This window comes from Ochotona princeps, chromosome 4, assembly GCF_030435755.1.
Source record: "Ochotona princeps isolate mOchPri1 chromosome 4, mOchPri1.hap1, whole genome shotgun sequence".
Classification (NCBI taxonomy): Eukaryota; Metazoa; Chordata; class Mammalia; order Lagomorpha; family Ochotonidae; genus Ochotona; species Ochotona princeps.
In genome coordinates, this window is record NC_080835.1 from 12647447 (window position 1) to 12674697 (window position 27251).

The 27251-nt window shown below is 41.7% G+C and overlaps 1 protein-coding gene across 1 annotated transcript in view; it reads right to left on the reverse strand.

The window, feature by feature from the left end:
- Positions 1-13043, reverse strand: part of LOC101528792 (fatty acid desaturase 2-like protein FADS2B) — a 37219-nt gene extending 24176 nt beyond the window's left edge. Inside the window, exons 1-2 of the mRNA XM_004585519.2 lie at positions 12723-13043; positions 6632-6742 (exon numbers count right to left, since the gene is read on the reverse strand). Coding sequence (XP_004585576.2) covers positions 6632-6742; positions 12723-13043 — 432 coding nt within the window. The remainder of the gene's footprint in view (positions 1-6631; positions 6743-12722) is intronic.
- Positions 13044-27251: the final 14208 nt, after the last annotated feature.

The window sequence follows — 27251 nt, forward strand, 5'->3', positions numbered from 1 at the left end:
ATTCATGATGGGGGAAGGGTTTGGGGTGAAGGGGGGGGGAATCCCAGTACCTATGAAATTGTGTCATGTAATGCAATGTAATTAATGAATAAATGAATATTAAAGAAAAAAAAAAGATTGTAAAAAAAAAAAAGAAAAAATGGGTAAAAGAAATGAATACACATTTTTAAAAAGAACAAATTCAAATGGCTAATGGATATATGAAAAGATGTCCAGGCTCCCTAGCTGTCAAGGAGATATAAATGAAAACCGTATTGAGGTTCCACTTAACTCCAGTGAGATTGGTTTAAATTCAGAATTCTACTAACACCACCTGCTGGTGTGGATGTGGGGGGGAAAGGCACCCTCCTTCACTGCTGGTGGGAGTGTAGACTGGTACAACCCCTATGGAAGTCAGTATGTAGAGTGCTAAGCAAATTGAAAATTGATTGCTGTATGACCCAGCTATTCCACTTCTGGGAATATATCCAAAGGAAACAAAATCTGCATATGAGAAAGGGACCTGTACTCCTGTATTTACAGCAGCACATTCTACAATAGCAAAGATATTGTAACATCCCAGATGCCTGTTGAAAGAGGAGTGGATAAAGAAATTGTGGTACATCTACTCGATGGAATAGTACTTAGCCATTAAAAAGATTTAAATTTTACCATTTGCAACCAAATTTCCCAACTAGAGACCATTATGCTCAGTGAAATAAGTCAATATTAAAAGGACAAATATCATATGGTCTGTCTTATATAAGGTAACCTTCATGGAAAATAGAAGATCAACAGCCCTTTCAATACTGTTTTTCTTGTAATTCATGGGTTTTGATATTTTTGTTTTTATTTTCATTTCTTCAAAAACAGTTTCTTGTCTCTTACTGAATTCTTTACTGATTCAGAGGTCATACAGTAACATAATTTTCCAGGAAGATTTTTATTTGCTTTTTTCATTTTCAATGACATATTGGTCATTCAGTAACATGCTATTTAACTTCATGGCATTATAAATTTATTTCAAAGATTTTTGTTTTTTATTTTTTATTTGAAAGTCAGATATACAGAGAGGAAGATCTTCTGTCCGATGATTCACTCCCCATTTGGCCATAACGGCCAGAGCTGAGCTGATCCAAAGACAGGAGCCTCTTTTGGGTCTCCCATGTGAGTGCAGGGTCCCAAAGCTTTGGGGGGCTATCCTCGATTGCTTTCCAAGGCATAATTAGAGAGCTGAGCTGGATGGGAAATGGGGCTGTTAGTACTAGAATCAGCTCCCAAATGGGATCCCAGTGAGTGCAAGGCGAGGACTTTAATCACTAGGCCCAGAATTATATAAATTTAATTTTCTTCTCACTCCCATGTTCTGTTATCTTTGTTTTTATTATTTTATTTGGATAATCTTTACACAGTTGATTAGGGCACAAAGGGTCAAGGGTTACAGGAAAGTGGGTAAGACCATTGTTTCCACATTCTCTCTTTTTTTCCTGTATCTGGGGTAAAGGGTGGAGATAAAGGGAGAAGCCTCACCCTAGCCTCCCATCTATTCCAGGGTCCCTTACGTGGAGCATGCTCTGAGGGCACTGCTCAAGTGGTTTTGAGAGATCAATAGTTCTGGATTGCTGCTAGTCTCGCCATTTCAAGCATGATGAAATCGCTCCAGAATCCACTGGCAGACATAGTCCACCTTAGAGTCTTTGCCCAGATTTTCACTGCCAGCATGTGGCTGGGGTAGATGACTGATTTGTTTTGTTCTCTGTCTTCTGTTGTGGTACTGGGTATCCTCTGCAGGTTCCTATGGTCTACCATATCCTCCATATGCACCTGGATATGTTGTTACCAGTCCATCTGAGCCTCTGAGGAGGCTCAGCTTTGATATATGCACTCCATGGTCACACCATGGAACCTGCACTTCTCCTCATGGTTGGGATTCTGAGATCAGCGGTTCAGTTAGAGGGATGCCCAAAGAAACTTTGTCTGAGGTGATCCCACATGTGTGCATGTGTGCATGCCTGTACAGTGTCCAGCAGAGTCCGTCGCCCCAATCAGCTTATGCATATGCTGGTGGTTGCAATTGCTGGGTCAGTTCTGTTTCTAGTCCTGTCTTCTACACAAACTAAGGGGTGTTGGAGCCCAGTGCAATCCTGCCCACCACACACTTGGTCACATAAACCAGTGGGGGCTGTAGCCTAGTAGGGGCAACTCCCCATAACCCTCACCAGGCCCATCCCCTGTCCTGGTTCCCATGCTTGCCAGTATGTACAGCAGCCCTGTCCAGACTGTCCCATATCCCATTCAGCTCTCACACATGTCAATGGGCATTGACCCAACCAGGTCAATCCAACCAGCCCCACTATCCATCCCAAACACATGCTGGTGGGTGCTGTTCTGTGCAGCCATATCTGCCCTAGTTCTGGGTTCATGCTCTCTAGTAGGAGTAGTTACCCAAGAGGGAAATGCCCACTATTTCCCTACTGGGCCCACCCCCAATCCTGGATCATGTACTCTCCAGGTGGTTCTGCAGTTTAACTTGACAGAATTAGCCCCATGTGCCAGCATCTGCCAGTTGACCAGCATTATGAAATTTTAAACTTTCTTCCTGTTGTTGATTTTGTTTTGTGGCTTTTCATTTAAGGAAATACATAGTTACTGTGTGACACAGGCTATCATATCCAGTTGTGAAGATACACTGCAGCATGCATCTCTACTTCTAAATCAAAGATGAACTCCCAATGAAACTCTTAAATATAACTTGACAATAGGTTGTTGGACTCTCTGCCATTGTCCCTACCCGCGATGTCAAGATACACTTAAATAGCAGAATGATGGACTTATGACTGCTTATAAAGGACTATACTATGGTAATAAGATAAGGGAAATCAGTGCGAAGGGGAGGAAATTTTGGGAGGAGGTAAGTGAGATCGCAAAGCCTATGAAATTCTATCATAAAATAAAAAAAAGTTAAAACATGAAAATGTGGTAAATAGACACATGGAATACTACTCAGCCATAAAAAATGAAATTCCAAGAAAACAATAGAACTGGAAACCATTATGCTTAGTGAAATAAGCCACTCTCCAAAAGACAAATATTGGCCTTGGCATGATAGCAGAAGGGCTAAATCCTCGTCTTGCATGCACTGGGATCCTATATTGGTACCAGTTCATATTTTGGTGCTTCACTTCCTATCCAGCTCCCTGCTTGTGGTGTGGGAAAGCAGTTGAGGATGGCCCAAAGCCTTGGGACTCTGCACCCATGTGGGAACCTGGAAGAAGCTCCTGGCTCCTGGCTTCAGATCGACTCAGCTCCAGCCATTGTGGCCACTTGGAGAGTGAACAAGTGGGCAGAGGATCTTTCAGAGTCTCCTTCTCTCTGTATATTTGCTTTTCCAATAAAAATAACAATAAAATAAATATATTTTTTAAAAAATGAAAAATCATGTTTTCTCTGTTACATGACCTACATAGAATTACCAGAATACGCAATAATGAAATGGTCGCTTTAGGATAAAATTGTCATTTTTGTCCCATGTTTGTACTCCAGTGGCAACGCGGTCTTGTGGCATTTTTGCTTTTTACTTGTTGAATTTTATGACTAGTGACAAATTAAACCTGTGAACATAGAGTGGATTAAAATTACTTCTCTACAAATACTTCTGAAGAAAAGAGTATGAGAGGATTAGGGGAAGCAAGGGAGTGTGACTGTTTTCTTAGAATTGTGTTTATGCAAAAAAACCCCATAAAATTTGTTAGTTTTATATTAGCAAAAATGAAAATAATGAAAAGCCAAGTAAAACAAGCAAACAAAGATTTAAAAAAAATTATGATCAGCTTCATTTCAGATGTTTTCTAGAGGAGACAAAGATGAGCAGTGACTTGACAACTGCGTTCAGACTGTGCTGGGGCTCAGGGATATTTTTGGAAAGAGATGGCAGGGGAGAGGAGCACTCAGTAGAGATAAGTGTCAGCCCATTAGCTGCCTTTGAAACCTTGCTAGTTCAGGCATTGATTGAAGTCCGGTTATGCTTAGAAGACTTGATTGTAATCCTCTGTGTTACCATGGTTACTGGTATAACTTACAGAGGGCTTACCAATTCACGAAGTACACAAAGGACTCTGTCACAGAAGACAGTCAATACAGAACAACATGGTTCATTCTGATTAGCTTTGAGGAGGAATTTTTTTTGAGAGCCTTTCATTATATGACCACACACTAGTGGCCTTGGGGTGTGGTTTCCAAGCACCATGGTGTTCACAATTGTGTTGTGTGTATTCTTGCAGAGTATTGGCATTGGCTTCTGAGCTTGCCACATTATATCAAGGAGTATGCATGGACTGAGAAGAAATATGTCTTTGCTTAATGACATTAATGAGTCTAAAGTAGGTCACTTGACAATGTAACAAGGTTATGGGAATTACTAAGTCCATCAAATGTCAGAAAGGAGGGAAATTGGAAATAAGAAGAAAGCATCATGGAAATAATTTTAGAAGCCAAAAATACCACTTCAAAATTTATTGATACAACTTTTAAAGAATCCATTGCCTGATAAAAGTGTCTGTAAGATCATCTCCAAGTGTTCATCAACATTGGAATGCTGATGGCCATAGATAATTTTAATAATTGTCTATTATTATTGACCATGTCTAGGGTGTCTCTGGGCCTTGTCATATTTTCCATTCCACTTATTGTACAGAGTAGGGTGTCATCTATGCCTAAAATAAATCACCAGCAAGTGACAAATGTTGGGCTTCATACCTCCTGATACCTCATTTTGTGCTCAAACACCAGCTTTCTATATGGGGCTACCTGAATGTTCAAATAGAAGTCCTAAACAAAATGTGTGGTAAGCCTTTCTGAGAGACAAATAGCCTTTAAGATAATAATTGACTATTTTTAGTTTTCAATCATTGGTAGTTTTTTCCCCTACAGAATTTTATTTTCAGAATTATTTTTTTCATCATATTCTTTTTTAAGGCTAACATCACCTGTCCCCAAAATATGGACATACCTGAAGGTTTCTAAATTACTACTATCACTGTTGGATCCATGATCGTGATAGTATCTAAAATGTCTTGAACATGCACATGGTCCAACACTGTTCTAAACACTTCAAGTGATGTTGCTTATCACAACATATCCCTAATTTCTTATGAAGTTGGTGTTATTATTGTTGTCACTTTTTATAGGGAGAAAACTGATCAGCAGATAGGGTTTAGAATTGGCCTAAGGTCATAGAACTTCAGAAAAGCAGGATGAGGATGAGCGTTCAGGTAATGCACCCTGTGTGGAATGCCCACAGGCCTGAGGAGAAAACCTGAGGGTTAATCTTGGATCTGCACATACCCGGGTCGTCCCCCTACAATCAGTCCCAATACCCTCTGTGAGTCTATCTCCTCATTTCTTGAGGAGGGAATCAAATCTTATTCCATTTGTTTTATTAGGGTGTGTAGATCAGTATTTTGTACAAACCACTTCAAAGGCATTAACCATCATGTAAGTTGTCATAAAAATAAATTGCCGGAAATGTAACTGTCTGACAATAATTAAAATATTTTTAAACTGCATGTAGAATCACTACAGTAAATCATTCATCTTAAAGAGTCCCTTCTCTTTAGAAGCTAGAATTGCATGGTGGCACAACATTACAGAAAGAATGGCACACATTCCTGGGAATACTAAGGAGATAGAGACAGAGAAAATGGATTGGAAGTCCTGCTGTGTGCTGTGGCAGCACCAACTGCAGGGATTGTAGGGAAGTATCATGTTTTTCTTGAGGGATGCTTTCCCCCAAAGTAGTAATAATAGTAGCCAGGATATATTTACATCTTTCATTCAATAGCTGTTATGGAATATCTACTACATATCTGATCCTGTGAAGGTAAGTTCTGAGGACACATGGCTATGCAAGATAATCATGTTCTCAACTCTCACGGAACCTAGTTTGGCAGGGAGCATTGACAGAGACAATAAGTACATAATGATAAGCAGTCACTGAAACAATTATATGTGTAAGTTGCCTAGCACGAAATAGGTGCTTAAGAACATGGAATCACTATTTGGTAGAGGGCCAAATATTTCATTACTTTGTATTACAGAAGGTTAAGCCTCCTGAGGCTTAAAAGAAGCTGACATTGACTTTAAATTTGTGAAATACTCTCATTTATGGTAGTAACCCTTATTTGTGGCTCTGCTTCATGGTTTTGGCATTCTGAGGTCAATTGCAGTCTGAAAATGTTAAATGAACAATTCCAGAAGTAAATAGTCTATAGATTTTAAATTTCATTCATCCTCTTGAATAGCATGATGAAATCTCACACTGTTCCGTTCTTCTGCCAGGGGTGTGAATCATCCCTTTCTACACAATATCCATGTTGCCTACATTATCCATCATCAAGAAGTAGCCATTTCAGTTATCAGATTGATTGCTGTGATATTTCATTGCTTGTGTATGGGAATCAGTGTTATACAAAATTTCAGGGATCTGCCAGGAGTCTTGGAAAATATTCTCTATGGATAAATAAAAGCTCTTCTACTCTATTGTGGGTTCATTCAGGAAGGGTGCTTGTTTTATCATAGAAAATGATAAATTATCCTCAAAATCTGCCTTGTTCCCATCCTTCCACACATTTGAATTCTTCACAAAAACACTCACATTTTTGTTTCTCTCCTGGCTGGGTTCTTCTGGGGCAAGTTCTCCAATGAGTAATGGCTTAAGGTACAACTGTACAACATCAAGGTCCAGGTGCATGGCTCTGAAGACATCCTGTAAATCACAGGGATGGTTAGAGGCTTAGAAGAGATTTATTCATCCACATACAGGTTTCCTTCCTTGATTCATCCTGTGCCCAGCCGGGGAGCCAACACAAACTCCAGCACAGAGAATTCACTGTTGACTCAGGTTGATGTTACAAGCTGATGGATCAAAATTATGCTGGCAAACCCTCCAAGAAAGCCTTATCCAGAGGTGTAGCCACTGAATGCACTACTTCTCTAGGCATGACCCCAGTAACCAGCTTATTCTGGAGTAGGGATGACATGATTATTTACTTATTTTTGAGCCCCAGAAGAAATTGTTGCTTGAATTATGGGCCATTATGAAGTTTTACAGTCTAACATCAGTCTTGTCATGGAAATTGATTATACTCATGCAGGCTGCTTTTTAGTTCTTGGTCAAGGCTAGAATGAGGACCATTGAATTAGTCATTTTTAGAGAAAAACAGATTAAAATGGACAAATGTGGCTTAAGATACAGGCTTGAGAGATTATAAGATAATAGCCTTCAAGTCTTGGGCTCTTTAGATTTCGTATATATCTATCTTTCTATAAATCTATCATTGGAAAAGCAAATTTACAGAGAGGAGAGACAGAATGATCTTCCATTCACTGGATCACTACCCACATGGCCACAACAGCCAGGGCTGAGCTGATCCAAAGCCAGGAGCTAGGGGTCTCTTTTGGGTCTCCCAACATGGATATAGGGTCCCAAGGCTTTGGGCCATCCTCTACTGCTCTCCCAGGCCACAAGCAGGGAGCTGGCTGGGAAATGGAGCAGCCAGAACATTAACTGGCTTCCCTATGGGATGCTGGCACTTGGATGTAGAGGATTAGCCAATGGAGCCATTGTGCTGAGCTCAAGTCATGGACTCTTTAGAGGGGACATACTGGGGGTACATTTTCCACTAATTTGAAAAGTACAATGACACAGAAGGGGAAAGGCAAAGAGGGAGAGAGAGAGTCAGTCCATCTGTTGGCTCACTCTCTAAACGACTGCAGCAGCCAGGCCTTGGCCAGGCTGAAGCAAGGAGCCTGGAACTCCACTGGAGTCTCCCATAAGGGTGGGAGAAACCCAGACATGTGGGCTATTTTCTGCTATTTTCCCAGTGCATTAGCAGGAAGTTGGATTAGAAGCAGAGCAGCTGGGACTTGAACTGGTATTCTTGCACAGGATGCTGGCATCACAGGCCATGGCTTAACCTCCATCAGTTGTGTTCTGATCTAAGATTCAGGTCCAGTAACAATCCCATGTAGTAATGAGGACAGCTATGGTTCCTATATCCATATCCCACTTATGCTTGAGTGAGACTGTTTCTGCCCAGGAATTTTTAACAGTTCTAAGGGAAGAAGGATTCTCCAAGAAGGGAGTTCTGGACTTCTTGTGTTTATGGTTTTAGGGGAGGGAGTGATTAAAAATAAAGAAATATACCTAAATTGTGATCTAAGTGTGTAAAAGTCTTACAAATTACTGTGGAGTGATCTTTATGCATATAATTGATTAGGAAAGTAGACTAGAACCACTTTTCTGCATCTAAATTCTGACTTTGCCTCTTGCAGTCAGTGAAATAGTGGACAAGACATGCCCACATGATTCTGTATTCTCTTCCCCAAATGGAAGTGATGATAAAAGCCAAGCAATTCATAAACTTGCTATGAGGATCAAATGAATTAATTGTAGATACAAATTAGATATTTTTTCTGCTCTGTATACCTGTAGTGATAAGAATCTACCACCTATTTTCTTTTCAAAATTTAGCAATTCACTCTGGTCACATATATAGTCACTTGATATCATCAAGTGTTATAAATGATCTATCCAAGCTATCCTTTTCACACATTCCTTCTCCAATCCTACTGACGTTCACCATGTTCCTTGGCTCCATCCTGGTCTTTCTGCCTGTTAATAAGCCCTTCTGATTTTTATATTTAGCTAACTGGTAGGATTCCGTTTCAGAAGGTCATCATGTCCTCAGGGCCCATTTTCACTTGTTAGCACTTACACTTCCTTCTCTTTGTCCGCCATCTATTTTACAACTTGGCCCTCTATTCAAGGGAAGACCAGATTATTTACAAGATAATGACAAGCCAGGAACGTTGCAATGATTGTCTATTTTTTTCCCTGTTCAATAACATCTGAGAAAGACTAGTACATTTTGTTGTTGTTGTTGTTATGGTGGGGTGGGAATGAGTACTACACTAGGTGAGTATCATCATGTGGACTAGAAGAGGCAACCATGCAGTGAACGTGGAATGCAAACTTCTTGGCTCAGCACTTCAGAATCTTTCTATCCCTTCCCCTCTTTTCCTTCCGATCTCTCTGTTTTATTTTCTCTCCAAATTTTTCTCTTCTCATTTCATGCCGTGATATTTGCATTAATTGAACATGTGTCTTGGCTAGTATTGTGCTGAGTAAGGAAATTGGCTACGTGGCTGAATGCTTACTCAAGATATGAATCAAGTGTGTACTCCACCTTTGAACACCCTCCCACCCCTGCCCCAGCCTTGCCTGTTTGCTCTGCTCATCCCAAACCACACAGGAGTCTCTTCTTTTGTTATACGCAGCTTTACCTTCTTCCACTTAGTAATCCTTTAAATAGTTGAAACAAACTCTGCCATAACTCCTTTTGACCTCTTGCCACTCCCTTCTGGTTGTGTTGGCCTTTGCTTTCTGGAGAAACATCTTGAGTCTCATTCTCACTCTTAGACTGTGGTGTCTGGAGATTAGGAGAGAGCTGGCCAGTTCAGAGCATAATCATCCTGCTTTATTTCTTTGAAATATGCTGCTTCTTTGCTTGTGTCCTAAGATTGCATTCATGTTTTTCATGGAACTCATACTGTTGTGGTATACACACTTGTGGTCAATTATTTAAACATGAGTATTTACTGTCATCAAATACTTTTCAATGTTCATTTTCATTATTGTAAAATAGTTCATCATGCCTGCAATTATGTTATGATTTATATAAGCAATTCTTCTTATTGGAGTTTTAGGTTGCTTCTGGCCTTTCCAAAGTGAACTCTTAAAAGTGAAAAGACCTAGGCCTAAAATCTAGATTTTAGCTCTGTGACAACAGTTTTCATTCATGTACATGAACTCAATCAGATAACTCCTACTTACACATGAAGCAAAAGGAACATGTATGCCAATTGTTTTTTATAGACCTTTTGTTGACAGTAAAATCCCTTGAATAACATTAAAATCCATTGAAGAAATCTTTTGAGTGTTAACTCCGTGTGAAGAACCACACTGAACACTTAATTTTCTTTCTATTGACTTTGGTAACAATGCTAAGATGAAGGTATGATTATCACTATCTTCTGGATAACTCTGATGAGACTTCCTTTTTACCCAGAGGTAAATTAGACCTTCCTTCAAAAACTCTTGCTTTTAAGCATTAATCTGGTTTCCTAAGAAGAGTTGCAGAATAACTGACTGAGTGAATGAGCAAATACTCAGGTATCATGATCCATCTTTAATGAGGCCTGGAAAAGCAGTTCCTTTGTAAATAGGAAAAAGATGTTTCTTCTGGGCAGGTGAAGCTGTGGGTCCAGGCTTGGCACACCGAGAGTGCACTTTGCTCCATGTCTGCGACTTAGGGCAGCATCTATAAATACCTCTGAAGTTGCAGAATGAGCATTTTAATTTACATTCTATGCCATTATGTTCTGTCTCCCTTCCTTATCTATAGCCCTCATGTAGCAACTAAATGACGTCAAATATCATCAGGTTTTGCAAGCCAGTGATGAGTTAACAGCTAAGGTATGCCTGCGACATGAATAATGACAACTATAATTTAATGAAATTTTCTTGTGTCTGTCTTAATGCCAAACATTTTATATGCATGGAACAGAAACCAGTCAGATATGTAATGTCTTCCTTGTGTTGTTGATGACAAAGCTGAAGCTCAGAGAATTCTGAAAACTTTCCCACATTCACTTGAAGCTCTGTGCTCTGATTGGCCTGGAGTTCTTTGATTGTCAAGTTTCCTGGCACTCTCAACTCCTTATACTTATTGAATCATCTCCCCTTGGAAAATCTTCTCTCTGGATTTATTCAGATTAATTTCCTGCAGTCTAACACAAAAATAAATCTGTTTTGGTGCGGGTGCTGATCCTTCAGATTCTTAAGGTTTCTATGATATCAATCAATTAGTTTTCCTGCTTTTTAAGAGATAAAAAATTGTTAGCAAATTGAAACTGTGTTATATGTGTTGTCGCCCACTGAGTGAGGGTATCAGTTCATTATATGGAAGTTAAAAGTTTATGTCCTAGAGCCCAGTATGATGGCTCAAAGGCTAAATTCTTATCTTGCAAGTTCCAAGATCCATTACGGGTGCTGGTTCCTGTCCTGGCTGCTCCACTTCCCATCCAGCTCCCTGCTTGTAGCATTGAAAAACAATGTGGAATTGCCCAAAGCCTTGGTTCTCTGTATCCACATGGGAAACCTGGAAGAAGTTGCTGGCTGCTGGCTTTGGATTGACTCAGCTCTGATCGTTATGGTCATCTGGGGAGTGAATCAGTGGATGGAAGATCTTTATCTCTGCTTTTCCTTCTCTCTGCAACATCTGAGCTGCTGTTCCAATATAAATAAATCAATCTTAAAAAAATCTATATCCTTGCCTATTTACCATTTGATTTAATTCTGCAATTGATATCTTTTCTGATTTGTGAAAAGGCTGCTCCATATATTCCCTGAGTTGTGAAAATTTGGTGGGGTATAGAAAAGAATCTGTAGATTTTTCCATTGATATTTGCTAATCTTTTCCTTATTCTCATCAAATTATTCTTTAGAATACAAGAGATCACCTCCTGCCACATACCATTGCTCATTTTCTGACTGATAGGTGGGGATGGATTGGGATAAACTCACAAAGACATTCATCTGAATACAGATTCAAAACAAGAAGATGGGAGAACAGAAGTTGGGCAGAGAGGGCATGCAGAATTTCTGTGATGTTATGTACTAGTTTTTCTAATGTTGATTTAGTACAACACCTTTTCTGATTCTGTTTCTCGTGTACAACATGGAAATAAAACTCCTAGCTAAGAGAAAACAGATGTTACTATGGAATATTCAGATCTGAAGGGATTTTTAAATGTACTTCAGAGTCTGGGAGATGTCCTGATCAAATATTATGTAAATGTTATATTTTAAGACTATATATATATATATATGCATACTTATATACATATGTGTGTGGTTTATGCCTATGTATCAAACCAATGTGATTTCAGAATTTGGCACTGTCACTTGCTGGTGGTATGACACATAATTTGCTATTTGAATATCAGCTGTTTCATCTGTGACACATGAATAATATTCACCTTCTTCAGGAACAGGTTTAAGTGAAGCAGGGAATTTGAATGTGCTCATAAAGTGGTTGTGTCAGTTGTATTCCACTGAATGAACTATAGCATACAGAGGAGTTCTTTCAAACTCTTAGATGTGCAGGTAATGGTTGTTTTATGTTACTAGCAATCGCACTTTGATAATCACTGCATGAATTGCTGACTTTGTTTAGACACTTTGATTGTTAAGAGATTTCTATCTGCGTGCAGGAACTCTTTGCTCTGGAGTATGCCCATCCATGTGTTACTTTGGTTGCTAGACAGTGACCCCACATCAAAACAAAGCAAAACAGAATACAAAGCACAGAACCAAACCCAAAGTTGACAAACAGAATGCTCACAGTCACCACTGGAGATCCTCCCAAACCCAGAGTAATAATAGTTGGACTTTGAAGCCAAATTTGCTTCCCAATTCTTGTTAGATGGAAATCCTGAAAAAATTGGTTAGGGAGGAAGTGAGTGACTGTGGAGCCTGCACATGGTGGACTTGAATTCTTTTGGGAAGAGTCAGGATTTCAGGCACTCATAAGCAGAGGGGTGGGGAAGGAGAAAGAGAGAGAGAGTGGGAGGGAGGGAGACAGAGACTGAGAGAAAGAGAGAGAGAGATTGGATTTCCTTACCGTGGCATCTTCCCCGGCATAGTGGTTGAGGACCCGGCGCCCACCTGGATGTCTGTTGGCCCAGTCTGTAATGTTGTAAACTTTACGGTTGATTACCAGCCACTGGTCTGAGTTCTGGTTGTGTTTCTTTATTTCCTGCCAGGTGTACATGCTAAGACCGTTCCTAGGCTCCTTGCAGTACTTGCTGGCCTCCTGCTTTACATAGGCCTCAGCTTTCCCATTGGCTTTTGGTTTGCCATTTGCCTGATGACTCTCACCTGGAAACGGCTGACTCCTTCTTATAAGGCTTCCATTGCTTTCAACGCTTTCTTCAAACTTCATTGTTGTTGAACCCCTGGGATTTCTGGTTCCCTCCTAGAATCTCTGGTTCCTTCCTGAAAACTCTAATTCTCCAATTGGATCCCTAAATGACCAGTTTTCTTCCTTTTCATTTCATTACTGTATGATGGTCAGAGAAAACCTTGCAGCCTCCTTGCCTCTTAATAAAACCTCACTGTGAGCACCTTCCCAGCTCCTCAGTGTCCTCAGTTCTGCCCGATAGAGGCTGCACCACGTTTCCTCACTGCTGTCCCTGCTGGGTGCTCTCAGCATCCTCCTCCTTCATCATTAAATGTTCCTTGGGAAACAGCCAGGGCCAATGACAGAGTGGCCTAAAGTCGCGACTTGCCTCCAGCGGGGAGGGGCCAGGCTCTGGCACCTCTCCCGCTCAGCACCCAGGCAGGTTGGATTGCCTGTGAAGGGAGACTTCAGAATGTGTTAATTCAGCTTATGAGCAAACTCAAAGTCTTCAACAGGACATGAAATCTTGCTGGACTGGAGAAGTGTTCTCTTGACAACTGTCATTTCAACTGAAGGCTTTTAATTACTTCAAACATTTGAAAAAAAAAATACTTGTTTCATTTTACAAAAACAGAACAAAGCCAAATAGGAAAGCAGTTTTTTTCTCTCTCCCTTTGAAAGCTGTCTAAATCTGTTAGCATGTCTGAGGGTAACAGCAGCTGACAGGGGGCTTACATAGTCCTTGTCACATGTTTCATCTGGTTTCATCCTTGTCTCAATCCTTTGAGGGAGGCGTTGGTGGTGCTCCATATTCCAAGTGAGAAAACAAGGGACAGAAGGCAGCGTGCATGAGTCTGGCTGTAGAGCACTCCTCATTCTATTCCCCTTGCTGATGGTCCTGGTGTTTCCTCTTTTAACAGTCAAGGCTGAGCCAGGTGGAAGACAGGAGTCTGAAACTCCATCTGGGCTTCTTACATGAGTGGCAGGGAACCAGGGACTTGAGCCACCACCTGCTGCCTCACTGGGTGCAGTGAGCAGAAAGCTGGGATTCAAAGGAGAGGAGCCAGAGCTCTATCCCAGACACCAGAATATGGATGCAGACATCCCAAGTGCTCTCTTAACCTCTGTGTAACGATGTGATGTGCTGATGCAGAAACAAAGCAGAGAGAGATGCTGGGGTGGTAGTGACGGTGCTGATGGAGAAGATTCCTAACTTAAAGAAGAGGCTACATGAGGCAATAGAAAAAAATCAGATCCTCATAACTTAGGAATCATGATAATTAAACATCAATAGTTCAGTCCAAGATTTTTGTACAAAAGGCTTTATTCTACCATTTTTGTGACTATTAAAATATCAGAAGTCATCTAAATATTTATTACTAAGGAAAAAGGTGGTAATAACTTTGCATATATTGAATATTATGTGAAGATTAACAAGTTTTTATAGATTTTTTATGGTATGAATACATAGTATAGTGTAGCAAGAATTAGTCAACAAATTGTATTAACCAAATGGTATGCAATTGGAAGCAAATATTTCTTAAATGTTGGATCTACATATTATGCTGTTATCCCAAATTAGTTTCCTTTTTAGTTTTTTTTGTAGCAGTTCCAAAATTCTTACCAAGAAATGAAGGTTTTTGTTTATTTGTTTCTAAAATAGGGAGCCAAAGAAAGATAACACATGATTTTTGAGGCGAGATGTATATGGGATTGTATTTCAGTTCTATCATTTGTCAAACACAGAACATCAGCCACGTGGCCTTGCCTCTTCGGGCTTCAGTTTCCTGTCTGTAAGTGGGACTACCCAAGTGCTGTGGTAGTTATTAAAATCCTCAGTAATTTCCGAGAATGCAGCATAATACAAATTTCAGTATTTGTAAGGTCATATGCATAAAGGGAGGATAGTTCCAGAGCTTCAGGATAAATAGGCAGGAGAGCAGACTGGCTTCGAAGTTTGGTGGAGGCAAGTCAGGGGATTTCTCCAGGGAAGTTACTTGGCATTGCATGCAATCTTGAGGTGTTGCCCTTTCACCCTTTCATACCACACAGATGTATTGATGAGGGGTGTGTGTGTGTGTGTGTGTGTGTGCATTTGTGTAAAGGTTAAAGGTAGTTGCAGATCTTTGCAACCATGAAAGCCGAGCATGGCTAGCATAGCTTTGTGTACTCTTTCATGTGCAAGCTGTCTGGGGTTTTTTTTTTTTTTTTGGAGCAAAAGTCCTTGGTACACTTGGCCCCCAGCCAATATTCCTTTTCAGGATGGATGTAAGTGGTAACAATGTGGGTTTTCAGGAGGTTATGCTCAAACCTTCTCAAGACTTGAAGGGGTTGTCCCAGTGTGTTAGAGTGTGTTTCAACTCTTCTCTGGGAACAATTAAGTAAATGCTTCACCTCAAATGTACCGTTCAAAAATATTATGAATTCAAAGATATGTTGAACACCAAATTTCCTTTAAGGATAAGATTCTGAAGAGTCTCACAAAGAATTTTATGAAAAGCCTTTTTTCTAAACCCATGGAGGGTGAGACATTCTGCCACTTGTTGACAAATCTATCCATTGAGCCTATTTGGAGTGATTTCCATGGGCTGGCATTGTGACTTTAGGCTTTTTATCTTTTAATACAATGGTGGTCTTTTGGCAACATCATCCCACAGGATATCAGAGTAGAAGATAGTGTAATTGGATGATATATATATATTCCTGGGCCAGACCACATCAAAGTGGCCAGTGTCCCAGGTTTCTAAATGCTAGTGTCCCAGGTTTCTTAGGCTGAATTAGCAAGTGGCATTATGGTTTTTTGCTTGTTTGTTTGTTTTCCCCAGCCATCAAGGACTTTTATTCTTTTTGCATTATTAATTTCTTGGGAATTCATTACTTTGTGGTTGCCATGCTTGATATCCTGGAATTGAGAGATGAATCAAACTTTCTTTTTGCCATTTGAAGGACTTGCTGAAAACAAACCCTCAACCCTTTCCCTGCCCCAAATCGCTAAGCATTTGGCATTGCTTGGAGGGATCTAGCCTAGGACTCAACACTGGGGACTGCCATGTCTGGTGGAAGCACCTTAGCCTCTCTGTACTCCATTTTTCTGGTCTCCAAAGAAGGGGTGAAGTTATTAGCATTAGTGTCTGATAGAGTTCCCGTTGTGAAAATTGAATGCATAAAAGTTCAGGCAAAACATTAAAGATAGCCTTGAAGTTACCCTGTAAGTGTTGTTCATTGGCATTCTTTTTAAATTTTCTATTTAAAAGTTTAGATTGATATAATAATTGTACATGCGCATTAGGCACAGGAGTGGTATTTCAGCATAGGCGTACAGTGTGCACTGATCAGATCAAAGTGACTGACATATTTATCATCTCAACCATTTATCATTTCCTTGTGTTGGAACATTTTCTCCTAGCTGTTATGAAATATATACTTGCTGTCAACTATAATGCTGCAGAACATTACACGTCGTTTCTGCTATGACACTGTGCCTCCTACTTGCAAACTACCCTCATGTCCACCCCTTCCTCTCCTACATCCTGTGTAGGCTCTGATAACCATGATTCTAGTCTCATTTCCCAGAGATCACCTTTAGCTTCTGTATGCAAGTGAGAACATGCAATTTGTCTCTCTTTGTCTGACTTATTTAATACAATGTCCTCTAGTTCTATATGTGTTGCTGTATAGGACAGGATTTCATTCTTGTCATGGCAGAATACGACTCACCTCATTTTCTTTGTTTGCCCATCCGCCAATGGACAATTCAGTTGATTGCTTGTCTTGACTATTGTGTATAACCGTACAATCAATGTGGCAGAGAAGCTGTCTCGTCAATAGACTGATTCTCATTTTCCATGGATATCTACCCAGTAATGGGACTGCTAGATCACATAGCAGATCTATTTCTAGTTTTTTTTTTTTTTTTGAGGAAACTCTGTATTGCTTTTCATTATGGTTATACTGATTTGTATTTTCCCCCTCAGTAGCATGTGGGGGGTTCCCCTTTCTCCCAGTCCTTGCTGGCATTTGTGATCTCTGAATCAGCATAGTATTCAGTGCCAACAATTATTTTACGTGCACATTTTATTTGCCAGGTACTGAGTCTTTATCTATCATCTTCCCAGAGGAAGTGTGAAGAAGCAGGGTCATCTTTACTTCCCCTGATGAGAAAGGCTTCAGTTTTCTGAGCCTTGGCTGTTTCACTTTGGATTTCTCTTCCCTAGGCTCCTGGTCACCTTCTGTTTAAGTCAGTAAGTGAGCATTCTCTGGCTTCTCAAGGCCATAAGGTGACCAATACAATAAAAGCTTACACACAATCCAACAGTAATGCTAGCAAAACCAGAGCAATATTTTTTAGGTAAAAACGGAAATCACTGGAAAAGATACTCTATAGCAGGCTCAGATGTCAGGATCTTGAGAATTTAGGCTGTATACATAATGGAGAAAAAAGAGCTTTGAAGCCTGAGTACAAAGCACACAGGAGCTCTGAATTAAGCACCTGCAGAATGGGTCATGCCTCTTTTATGCTATTTCCTACTTAAAAGCTATGCATCTTTATATGCCATTTATTCTCTCTGAACCCTTTTCTTTCTGTACCGAGTGTGACACCAGTTTTTCCTTATCTTTAAAAGGTTGTTGCAAGACTCAAAGGAAATACTGAAGATGGAAGTATGATTTTGTAAAAGAACCATGTTTTTCTTAGACATTGTGTAAGATTTCCCAAGTTCTCCATAGGAGTGGTGTCATCTCACTCTCATGTGTCACAGAGAAAAAGGAACTGATTTTTATCAGCCATAGAGCCCAGGAGAACACTGGACTGTGTTGGAAGGGATTCGACTCATCCCTGGATTCATGATCTCCTTACTTATCTGTTTATGAAATGCTTTGAGCCTTTTGAGGTCTGACATCATAAAAGTGTGTGAATATGCAGTTATCATTATAACTGGCCCATCTGCTCTGCAGTGGCCTTCCTTCACTGGAGGGAAACCCTAAGCTCCGTGTATGTGTGTGACTCTGTAGACTGCACACCCAGTTTTTCCCAGGACGATTGTTCTGAAGCATGACTTTATCATTTCAACAAGGTTTGTTTGCAAAACACCCCCAATTAACCTGCGGTTGGTGCCTTGGCGTAGAAGAGCCTCTTTGTCTTGAGGCAGAAATTCAGGAAGAACTGCTTCAGCTGGTCGCCTGGCAGCCTGCGATTGGTTGGCCCTGGTCCTGCCGTGAGCAGGATTCAAGTGGGGCAGCACAGCCTTGTTTTCTCACAGCGTCCACGCGTCATTGACCCTTGTGTACCCAGTGGCTGCCTATGTCAGAGGAAGAAAGAAGACAGGAGGAAGAGCACATGAAGTTCCAACATCCAAGACCGCAGGGATTTGGAGCTGTTTTATTCATTCCTGTCTTTCTAGAGTCTGTCATAGAAAAAGTTCTGTCCAAATATTTGTCATGTAAGTGAATAATTGCATGTGAAGGACAGAGGTTATGGGGTCTAGTTTCAGGTAGAGCAGTGACCAACAGCTGGTCTGGCGGGCATGCCACAAGTGTGAGCAAGCAAAGAGGAGGGATACTTGTCTAGAGCTCATCATGCACCCCTCCCATTGCCTCACATCTCTTGATTTAATCCTTGCAACAGTGGTAGGTCATGAATATGATTGGCACCACTGCTTTTGGAGAATAAAAAAAGACTCAGAGAAAGGAAATACCATACCACGGATTACAGAGCTGGGGAGTGGTTCAGATGGAGGCAGTTCCTTAAAATACTCTTTCAAAAGATTTCCTAATGTTCAAGGAAAAGAATCGCATGCTCTTTGTGACATGCTTCCACTATGGTGATTCATACGCAAGACAGTAGGGGAAGTGGTAGACGCTTTTCGAAATGACTATTAATATGTTGAATGCTAGCCCTTTTAAACCTTATCATCATCAGGGTTAAGAGACACTGCGTCTTGCAATCTGCTGAAACAACTTACATGGTACAGGAATTATAGATGGCAAAATTAGCACTCTGATTAAAATGGAACGCAAGATCTGTCTCTGTAACAGAGCTAATTAAGCTTTTAAAAGCCTGGCAGATTTTGAAAATAAGATCTTTGCAAATCAAAGATAATTGTCTTCTCTCTTAGTTTTTAAAGATGAATTTTTTAAAAACAGAAATAGAAAAAATTATTATCACTTTACTTGAGGGTGAAGAGGAGTGAGCTCTCTCATCTACTGGTTTATCCCACAAGTGCCCACAAGACCAAGGGATGGAAAAGTCTGAAGCCAGGGCCCAGATGTCAATTTGGGTCTCCCATATGGGTGGATGGGGTGCACGTAGTTGCCCCATCCCTGTCTGCTACCCGGAATGTGCATCAACAGAAGCTGGATCAGAATAACTGGAACTTGAATCAGGATCCTGGTATGGAATGTGGGCATCCCAAGGGACGTCTTACACATGGAGCCAGAAAATTTTTGGATCCACAAACTTAAAATCATTGTATAGTCAAGTAATTTGGTTCAATTTTCCTTCATTTTTATTTTTTAACATTTCACTTCTATATAAAAGTCACAAGAATAAGGAAACGAATGCTCATATATCTACCACCCAGGGTCAAAAAGCGACAATGTTTTATTATTATTTTTTTTTACTGGTTTCTTTTTGTATCTTCTAGCTGTCCCTCTACCATGCTCCTAGAAGTGTTGAGAGGGTTAATGTGAAAATGCACATTTTCTTTTAATTTCATTCTCTACAAACTTTTGAGGTGCTCCCGGCTTCTTCATTCTCCATGATTTTATCTACCATTACCTACTTCTGTCCACATATTATTCTCCCTCCGTTCATCTATTATTCACCCTCTGTCTATATTCATCTAACCACTTTTCTCCTCTGATTCATTGCTCTCAGTTGTGATGCCTTACTCCCAAATTAGGAAATATTCTTAAAAATAGATATTTAATATTGATAATCTTCATTGCCTGACTGATTTAGAAATCTAACTTCAGAGTAAATTTCTAAATGCAAAATTGTTGGGTTAAGAGCTGAATACGTGAAGTTTTGTAAGTGACTGTCCGTAGGAGGCTTATGCCTTTGGAGTCACTGCAAGATTTTCAGGTTCCTATGGTGGAGGTTCTAAGCTTCCCTGGAAGCCTGATCTCTTCACACTGACATTGAGTATACACTGACTATGTAACAGGCAGCCTGGGGGCATGGGGAGGCCTGCTGTGTGACATTGTGGCTTTGCATGCTTTGGGGAACATTGCTTATTCCTGAGCCAGTAGCCAAGGCTGAATACGGCCCACATTATGGTGGTAGATTGTTACTTAAAAGTAGTTTCATTAACACCTGTGATAAAAAGCAAAAAGCCAAAACAACAAAACCAACCTATAGCATTTCTGCCAGCATTGGTGACTCCTGTTACCCTGCCCTTGCTATGCCACATTGACATGATACACAGACACTGATGTGTCTATGAATGCAGGGATTTCCTTGTCGTCTCAACTTGTTCTGAGTGTGTTTAACAAATGATAAAGTCAAGTCATACGCACAGAGACAGTACCCCAAACTGGGTTTATTTTCTAGAACAGAATCTTCTTTGGTTCTTTTATATGCTCTGTTTGGTGTTGCAATATAGTAAAGAAACAAAAATTCATATCAGTGTAAGAAGTACCATCTAGTTTTACTATTCTGCTCTACAGGAGAAGATTCATGATCAGAGAAGGTAGATGACTAATCCTAAGTTACACAGCTAAGGAGAGGGAACTGGGAATATTGAGAACTTTTCTTATGGGGTTATCATGAAGAGTAAGAAAATGCATTCTGCTTCCGGACTGACACATAGGAAAACCAATGACTGTTAACTGGTCAGTGATCGCTTTGTATAGCAGAAAAATGAACTCTAATAAGGGTGACTGCCACCGAATGAAGCTGAGTTATCTTCCAACATTTCAATTTCCCTGGTACCCTGAATCCTGAAGCTCTTAAAATGTACAAGGTTTAAGTTCTCTAGCTGTACTAGCACCATAATGGCCTGGCTTAGGATTTTCATTATTTTTTATTTCTCATCTATTTTCCTCTAGTGTTAGCAGTCTGGAACTATATTTGATATGACTGAAGAAAAGGAAAGAATTTACTTAGGAGGGTGATAAAATATGAAAACATCAGGAATTTAGAATAAAGGTGAGTGGGCCTGGTGCGATAGCCTGCTGGATAAATCTTTGCTTTGAACATGTTGAGATCCCATATGGCGCCAGTTTATGTCCTGTCCAGGCTGCTAGACTGCCATCCAGCTCTCTGTTTGTGGCCTGGAAAAGCAGTCGAAGGTGGCCCAAGGCCTTGGGACCCTGTACTCATGTGAGAAACCCAGAAGAAGCTCTGGCTCCAGGCTTTGGATCAGCTCAGCTCTGGCCATTGTGGCCACTTGGGCAGTGAACCAGTGGATGGAAGATCTTTGTCTCTCTGCCTCTCTGTATATGTGATGTTCCAATAAAAATAAATAAATATATTTTTTTAAAAAATAAAGATGAGTGGGAGCAGCTGAAAACAAAATCATGAAATATAGCTTGAACTATTGTGAAAATTAGTTTGCAGTTGTATAGTACTTATGTTTATTGCTTTAATCTGGACCATATGGTTACTTCTAGGTTTTGCAGTTTTTAAATTGTAATTGGGGGGGGGGGGGAGGCAGAAGGACAGAAGGAGCAAGGGAGGGAGGGAGGAAAAGAGAGACACAGAGAGAGAGAGAGAGAGAGAAGAAAAGAGAGAGAGAGAGGAGAGAGAAGAGAGAGAGGATTTATTTACTGGTTCACTCCAAAAATGCTCTCTACAGCCGGGGCTGAGTCAGCACCCGAGCTAGACGCCCATCCTAGTCTCCCAGGTGGGTGGCAGGAAACCCACTGCGGAGCCATTACTGCTCCCTCAGGGGCGTGCCATGGCAGGAAGCTGGAGCGAGAAGCCAAAGCCAGGACACAAAGCCATACACTTCAGTGCTGGTGCACATACCCTGCCTGGCTGAACATCTGCTTCCGGGGTGTGTGTGTGTGTGTGTTTAACAGTTTTACTGAGGTCTCATTTATATTGAGGTATAACGGTATGAAGTGCACCATACAATAAAATGAATGAATTTTAAGCAATTGAGTTTTGCGAACGCTTCCAGCTATGAAGAGATCAGTCAAGTTAGTGGAAATTCTATTGTGCCTCCAAAGTTGTCTGTTCCCTCTTTTTAGCACCTGCCTGCTGCTCCCAGCCCTTCAGCCTTCCTTTCCCCTTGCAATCGCCTTCTCTGTTCTCCTCAGCCAGCCCTGCCCCTGCAATCAACTGCTAGTTCTGCGATCAACTGCAGCCCTACTGCCTGTCTGTAATCACCTGCTCATGCGTCCTCTTTCGTCCTGCTCCCATCATCAGGCATCACTGATGAGCAGGCCTTTGAGCTTTCTATAATTTTATATAAATCAAACTATACCCTACGGCTCTGCTTTATCGTTTTTCATTCAATAATTATTTTGAGATTCATCTATCCTGCAGCGTGTCCATTAGGAAATATATTGACTTTTTAAAATGTCATAAACAGACATATTTTAAAAGATACATCTACGAAAAAAGGGTGAGGATAAATCAGTACACAAGACAGAGTGGCAGGATGTTAGAAAGTGAGGAGACTGAGGAAGGATACAAGGAAGAGGCTGTGAAGGGGACCGGTCATGTCACACATCTGTTAGAGACGACTCTCTCATGAAATGAGTTTCCTGGAAGGGTAATTTTCAGCAGATCACACCCTTACTAAAACCTTTCATTGATTCTTTATTTGCATCTAGGCTAATTCCTGAGTTTGGTAATCTGGCATTCAGGATTGTGGCCTCATCCTTATTCCTTCCTGCTTCCTGTCAGTAACTCTCTACTTCAGTAAAAGTATCTCACCAAACACTTTACATTCACACATGTGTAAAACCAGCCTACTTCTGGCTGTCAGTCAACCTCTCCTGTGTTTCTCTAAGGCTGAGCCATGACCTCGCTTTTCTGAGGCTTTTCCTAGCCACGCGGGCTGGAAATGACTTCTTTTTCTCTTGGCTCAACAACCTGCACTATACCCCTGAGAGATGTCAAAACACAAAAATCCAGTTCAGTGGAATGGAATTTATCGCTATGTGAATTTAGGCTAGAAGATAGTTTGTCTCATAATGCAAAGAAGTCTGAGACTATATATGTATTCAGACCTTGGGAAAATATCATTTTTTTCTGGATTTAGTCCTTGTCTCTTTGAATGATCAGCTTGATTTCCTGCTGACTTCGTTCTCAGGAATATTATTTCCCCAGTCAGTGCTTCAAGTGTGAACTTTAAATCTATACCAAGAGATTTTCTTTTTCAAAAGTACCTGCAGGAGAAACAGACTGACATTATTTGGCTAGATGGAGACAGGGGCCTAGCACCTGGCCTGGATAGAAGACCCCAGTTGTGTCTGAACACAGAGAGTTGCGAATCAGCCTGATGAGGTCAGCTTTGGGAATCACACGCATGTTGGTCAGAGAGAGGTGGTTCCCTGAGGCTAACCATTTACAGGAACAGAGAATGAGACAGTCAATGTGTAGTGATCACATTCCGGCTTATGCTTTTGCCACATGTACAGCGTGTCAATGCTGGGCTGTTAATTCATTTACATACAGAAATTATCAGTTGTTTGTATAAATGCCTCTAATTCCAATGAAAACCTGAAAGTCATCTAAAATGGCCTTTATTCCTACCATGTATTGGTGATTCTTTGTCTTTTATTTACATTATCAGACACATATGCAAGCCACACACATGCACAGATCTTTATTGCACCTGTACATAACAAAAGTACTCACATATCTATTTAGTCACATCTTGTTTTTATTTGAGTCTGGTGAAAATTTTATTTATTTATTAAGTGGATTATTGCTATTTTTAAATTTTATGTTTAATATGGCTTACATAGATGAAGGGATGCATACCCATGTGGGCCTCCAATTAGGGTGGGAAGGGTCAGGAATGGAGGAAGGCAAGTGAGACACACATTTCAGTCCTTTTTTTTCCCCTCCTGGGTCTATGGGGGTGGGGGGAGGTGGGGTACATTGCTTGCTATCAAACTACATCCACATCCGGGGATAGGGGACAGTTCTTTGATGACATCATTGAGACTCTGATGTGGGGAAGAATATTCTTAGAATGTTACTTGAGTGGAGTCAATAGCCCTGAGACATTGTCAGTTAATTGCTCCAGGGTTGAGAACATTTTCCCAAGGTTTATTGGTTAACAAACTCTACCTTAGTGTTTCCACAGACCCAGGAACATGCTGCAAAGCTTGCTGAGGAGAATTGTCCAACCTGTTCTGTTTTCCATCCTCTGATGAAGCAGTTGATATCCCATGCTGGCCTAGATGAGCTGGTTGTTGCGTCCCATGTGCATCTGGATGTGCTGTCCACTGCACAGACATCAGCAACTGAGGAGGCCCGGACCTGACACATGCACTCCAAGGTTGGACTATACAGCCTATGATTATTCTGTGGCCAGGGTCTGAGTTCAGTGGCCCAGTAGGGAGCCCCCACTCCCAAGAAACCTCATCTTTGATGAGCTCAATAATCCCTACCAGACCCACCCCCAACCCCAATTTTTGCACATGCCAGCCTCTGCTGTGGTCTAGCCCACATCCCATCCATCTCTTGTGCATGTCCACAGGTGCTGTGGTTTACCTGCCCCCAGACTTGACCCTCATGCCTATGGACAGGTGCTGCTGTCTTGTCCAGCTTGTACTGCCCCTAGCTCTGGTTCTTGTGCTCACTAGCAAGAGGTACAGCTTAGCAGAGGGAGGGCCCACAGTTTCCCTGTCGGGCATATTCCCAGCCCCAGATCTTGCACCCACCAAAGGATACTGCAGTCCAGCCTAGCATGATATGTACCCAGTCCTGACACTTACCAGAGTGTGCTACAGCTTAGCTTGGCTGGCCAGTACCCATTCTGGCTTTCATGTGTGCCAGTCCTTATGTTGTCCAACCCAACCTGGCCCTCACCCTGTCCTGAGTCTCACTCATAATAGTCTCACCTGCCCCCAGACTCTGCTCACATATGTGCCAGCATGTGCTATAGCCCAGTGCTGTCTAGCCTGCTTCCATCCCCAGCTCCTGTGTTTATCAGCAGGAGCTATGTTTAGCAGAGGAGTTCACCAAGTTCCTCTATCAGGCTTGTTCCCAGACCCAGATCCCATGTGTGCTGTCAGGTGCTGCTGCCCAGACTGACACGGCCAGCCTCCAGTCCTGACACTTACCAGTGGATACTATGGCCTAGCCTAACTGGTTCACACTCGTTCTAAATCTCACCAATGGGTGCCTTATCCTAGATCAGTCTGGCCCATCCCAGATGCAGCTCTCTTGTGAGCCAGAGAGATCCAGAGAATGCTGCAGGCTAGCTTGGCCTGTCCCACACTCATTCTGGCTCTTGGGAGCGCAGGTGGGTGCTGGAGCCCAGCCCACATGTATGCTGACAAGTGCTTCAGGCTTACCGAGCTTGGTCCACCCACAGTAGGGGAGTTCCCAAGGTTCCCTACCAGGCTCATTTCCAGCCCTGCATCTTGCACATGCTAGCAGGTACTTTAGTCCAGCCTGACATGGTCCACACAGAGACTCAGCTCTTGTTGGTGGATATTGCAGCCCAACCCAGTATGTGTGGCCCAGATCCTGTCCCAGCTCTCATGCTTGCCAGAGGTTTCTAGGGCCTGGCCCAGCCTGACCTGTTACCAGACCAGGCCCACACAAATGCTTACTAGTGCTGTAGCCTTGTCCGGTCTGGCCTGCCCCCAGCTTTGGCTCCTATACTACCCAGAGGGATCTGTGGACTAGTAATGGAGCTACTACTCCCAAATCCAGATCTCATGCATGCCAGTGGGGGCAGTGGCCTTCTTTGGCATGGTTTGCCCTCAGTCCTGGCTTTTGCATGTGCTGGTAGGGAAGCCTGACCCCATTCATCCTTCTCTAGCCCCAGCTCCTGTGAGGGTCATGTGGGTTCCTGTCAGGTGTTCTGTGGCCCAACCTGGCATGGCCCTTTACTGCTCCCACTTTTTGTGTAAATGAGTGTGTGCTGCAGTCCTACAGAAGTGAGTCTAGAATTCCCCACAGACTCTTTCCCGGGATCTAGTTCTCTCACATTCAGGTGGATGCTGCATCCCAGCCTGACATGACCTATCCCCTGCTCTGATGTTCGTGGGTGAACACCACGGCACGGTCCAGCCAGGCATGCTCCCAGCCCCAGCTGCTGTGAGTGCCAACAAGCAGTGGGTGATGCTCTTTAGCACATCCCAGATCTTCCACATGGGCAGGTGCCTTGACTTGACCCAGACAGGCCCTTGGTTTTGCCCCTCTCAGCCACTCCATCTCAGATCCCTTGCCCACCTGTGAGTGCAGTGGCCTCTTCTGTGGAAATCTCTAGAAATCATTCCTTCCCTGTCAAGCATGCCCTCATCTGCTCCCACTCCAGTATGTCCCAAGACCCCCTTCCTTGGGCGGTCTGTAACTGCTACACCTGTGAACTTGGGTGGCATTCCAGACCCAGAGATCCCCACCTTCCCTGCTTATCATTAAAAAAATAAGAATTCTTGCCAGCTATTTTTCTCCCAGTTGTGTAACACTCACCTAGGTGCAAGGTAACCTAGGAAGTTGCCTAAGCTGTGGATATTTATTTTTATTTGGAAGACAGGAAGACAGAAGGAGAGTGATCTCATGCTAACCGGTTGATTCCTCAAACACTCAGCCCAAAGCTCTTGTTAGGCCAGAGCTCAACTTCGATCTCTATGTGGATGACGGGGGCCCACATAATTGAGCCATCACTGTTGCCTGCTAAGGTGCACTTTATAAGAAGCTGGAAACAGAAGCTGACTTGGGGCTCAAATCCAAGTACTCCAATATTACATGTGGGTATTCCAAGGGATGTCTTAGTGCTGTACCAAATGTTTTTCCTGAAAAATGTGGAATACTACTCAGTCAGTAAAAACAATGAAATACCACCATGTACAACAAAATGCTCCCAGTGGGAGATCATTATGCTCAGTAAAATAAGTCAATCTCAAAAGGAAAAATATATGCTTTCTCTGATATAAGGCAACTTATATATATATATGTATATATATATATGTAAACATGTATACACATATATTCTCAAAGATGAACTGCATAATGGAGACTAGCATACTGGGAGGTGAAGATAGGTTGCAGTATGTATCTCTGCTTGTGAATAAAAGAACTCCTAATGAAACTGTCAAATATGCTTTGACAATATG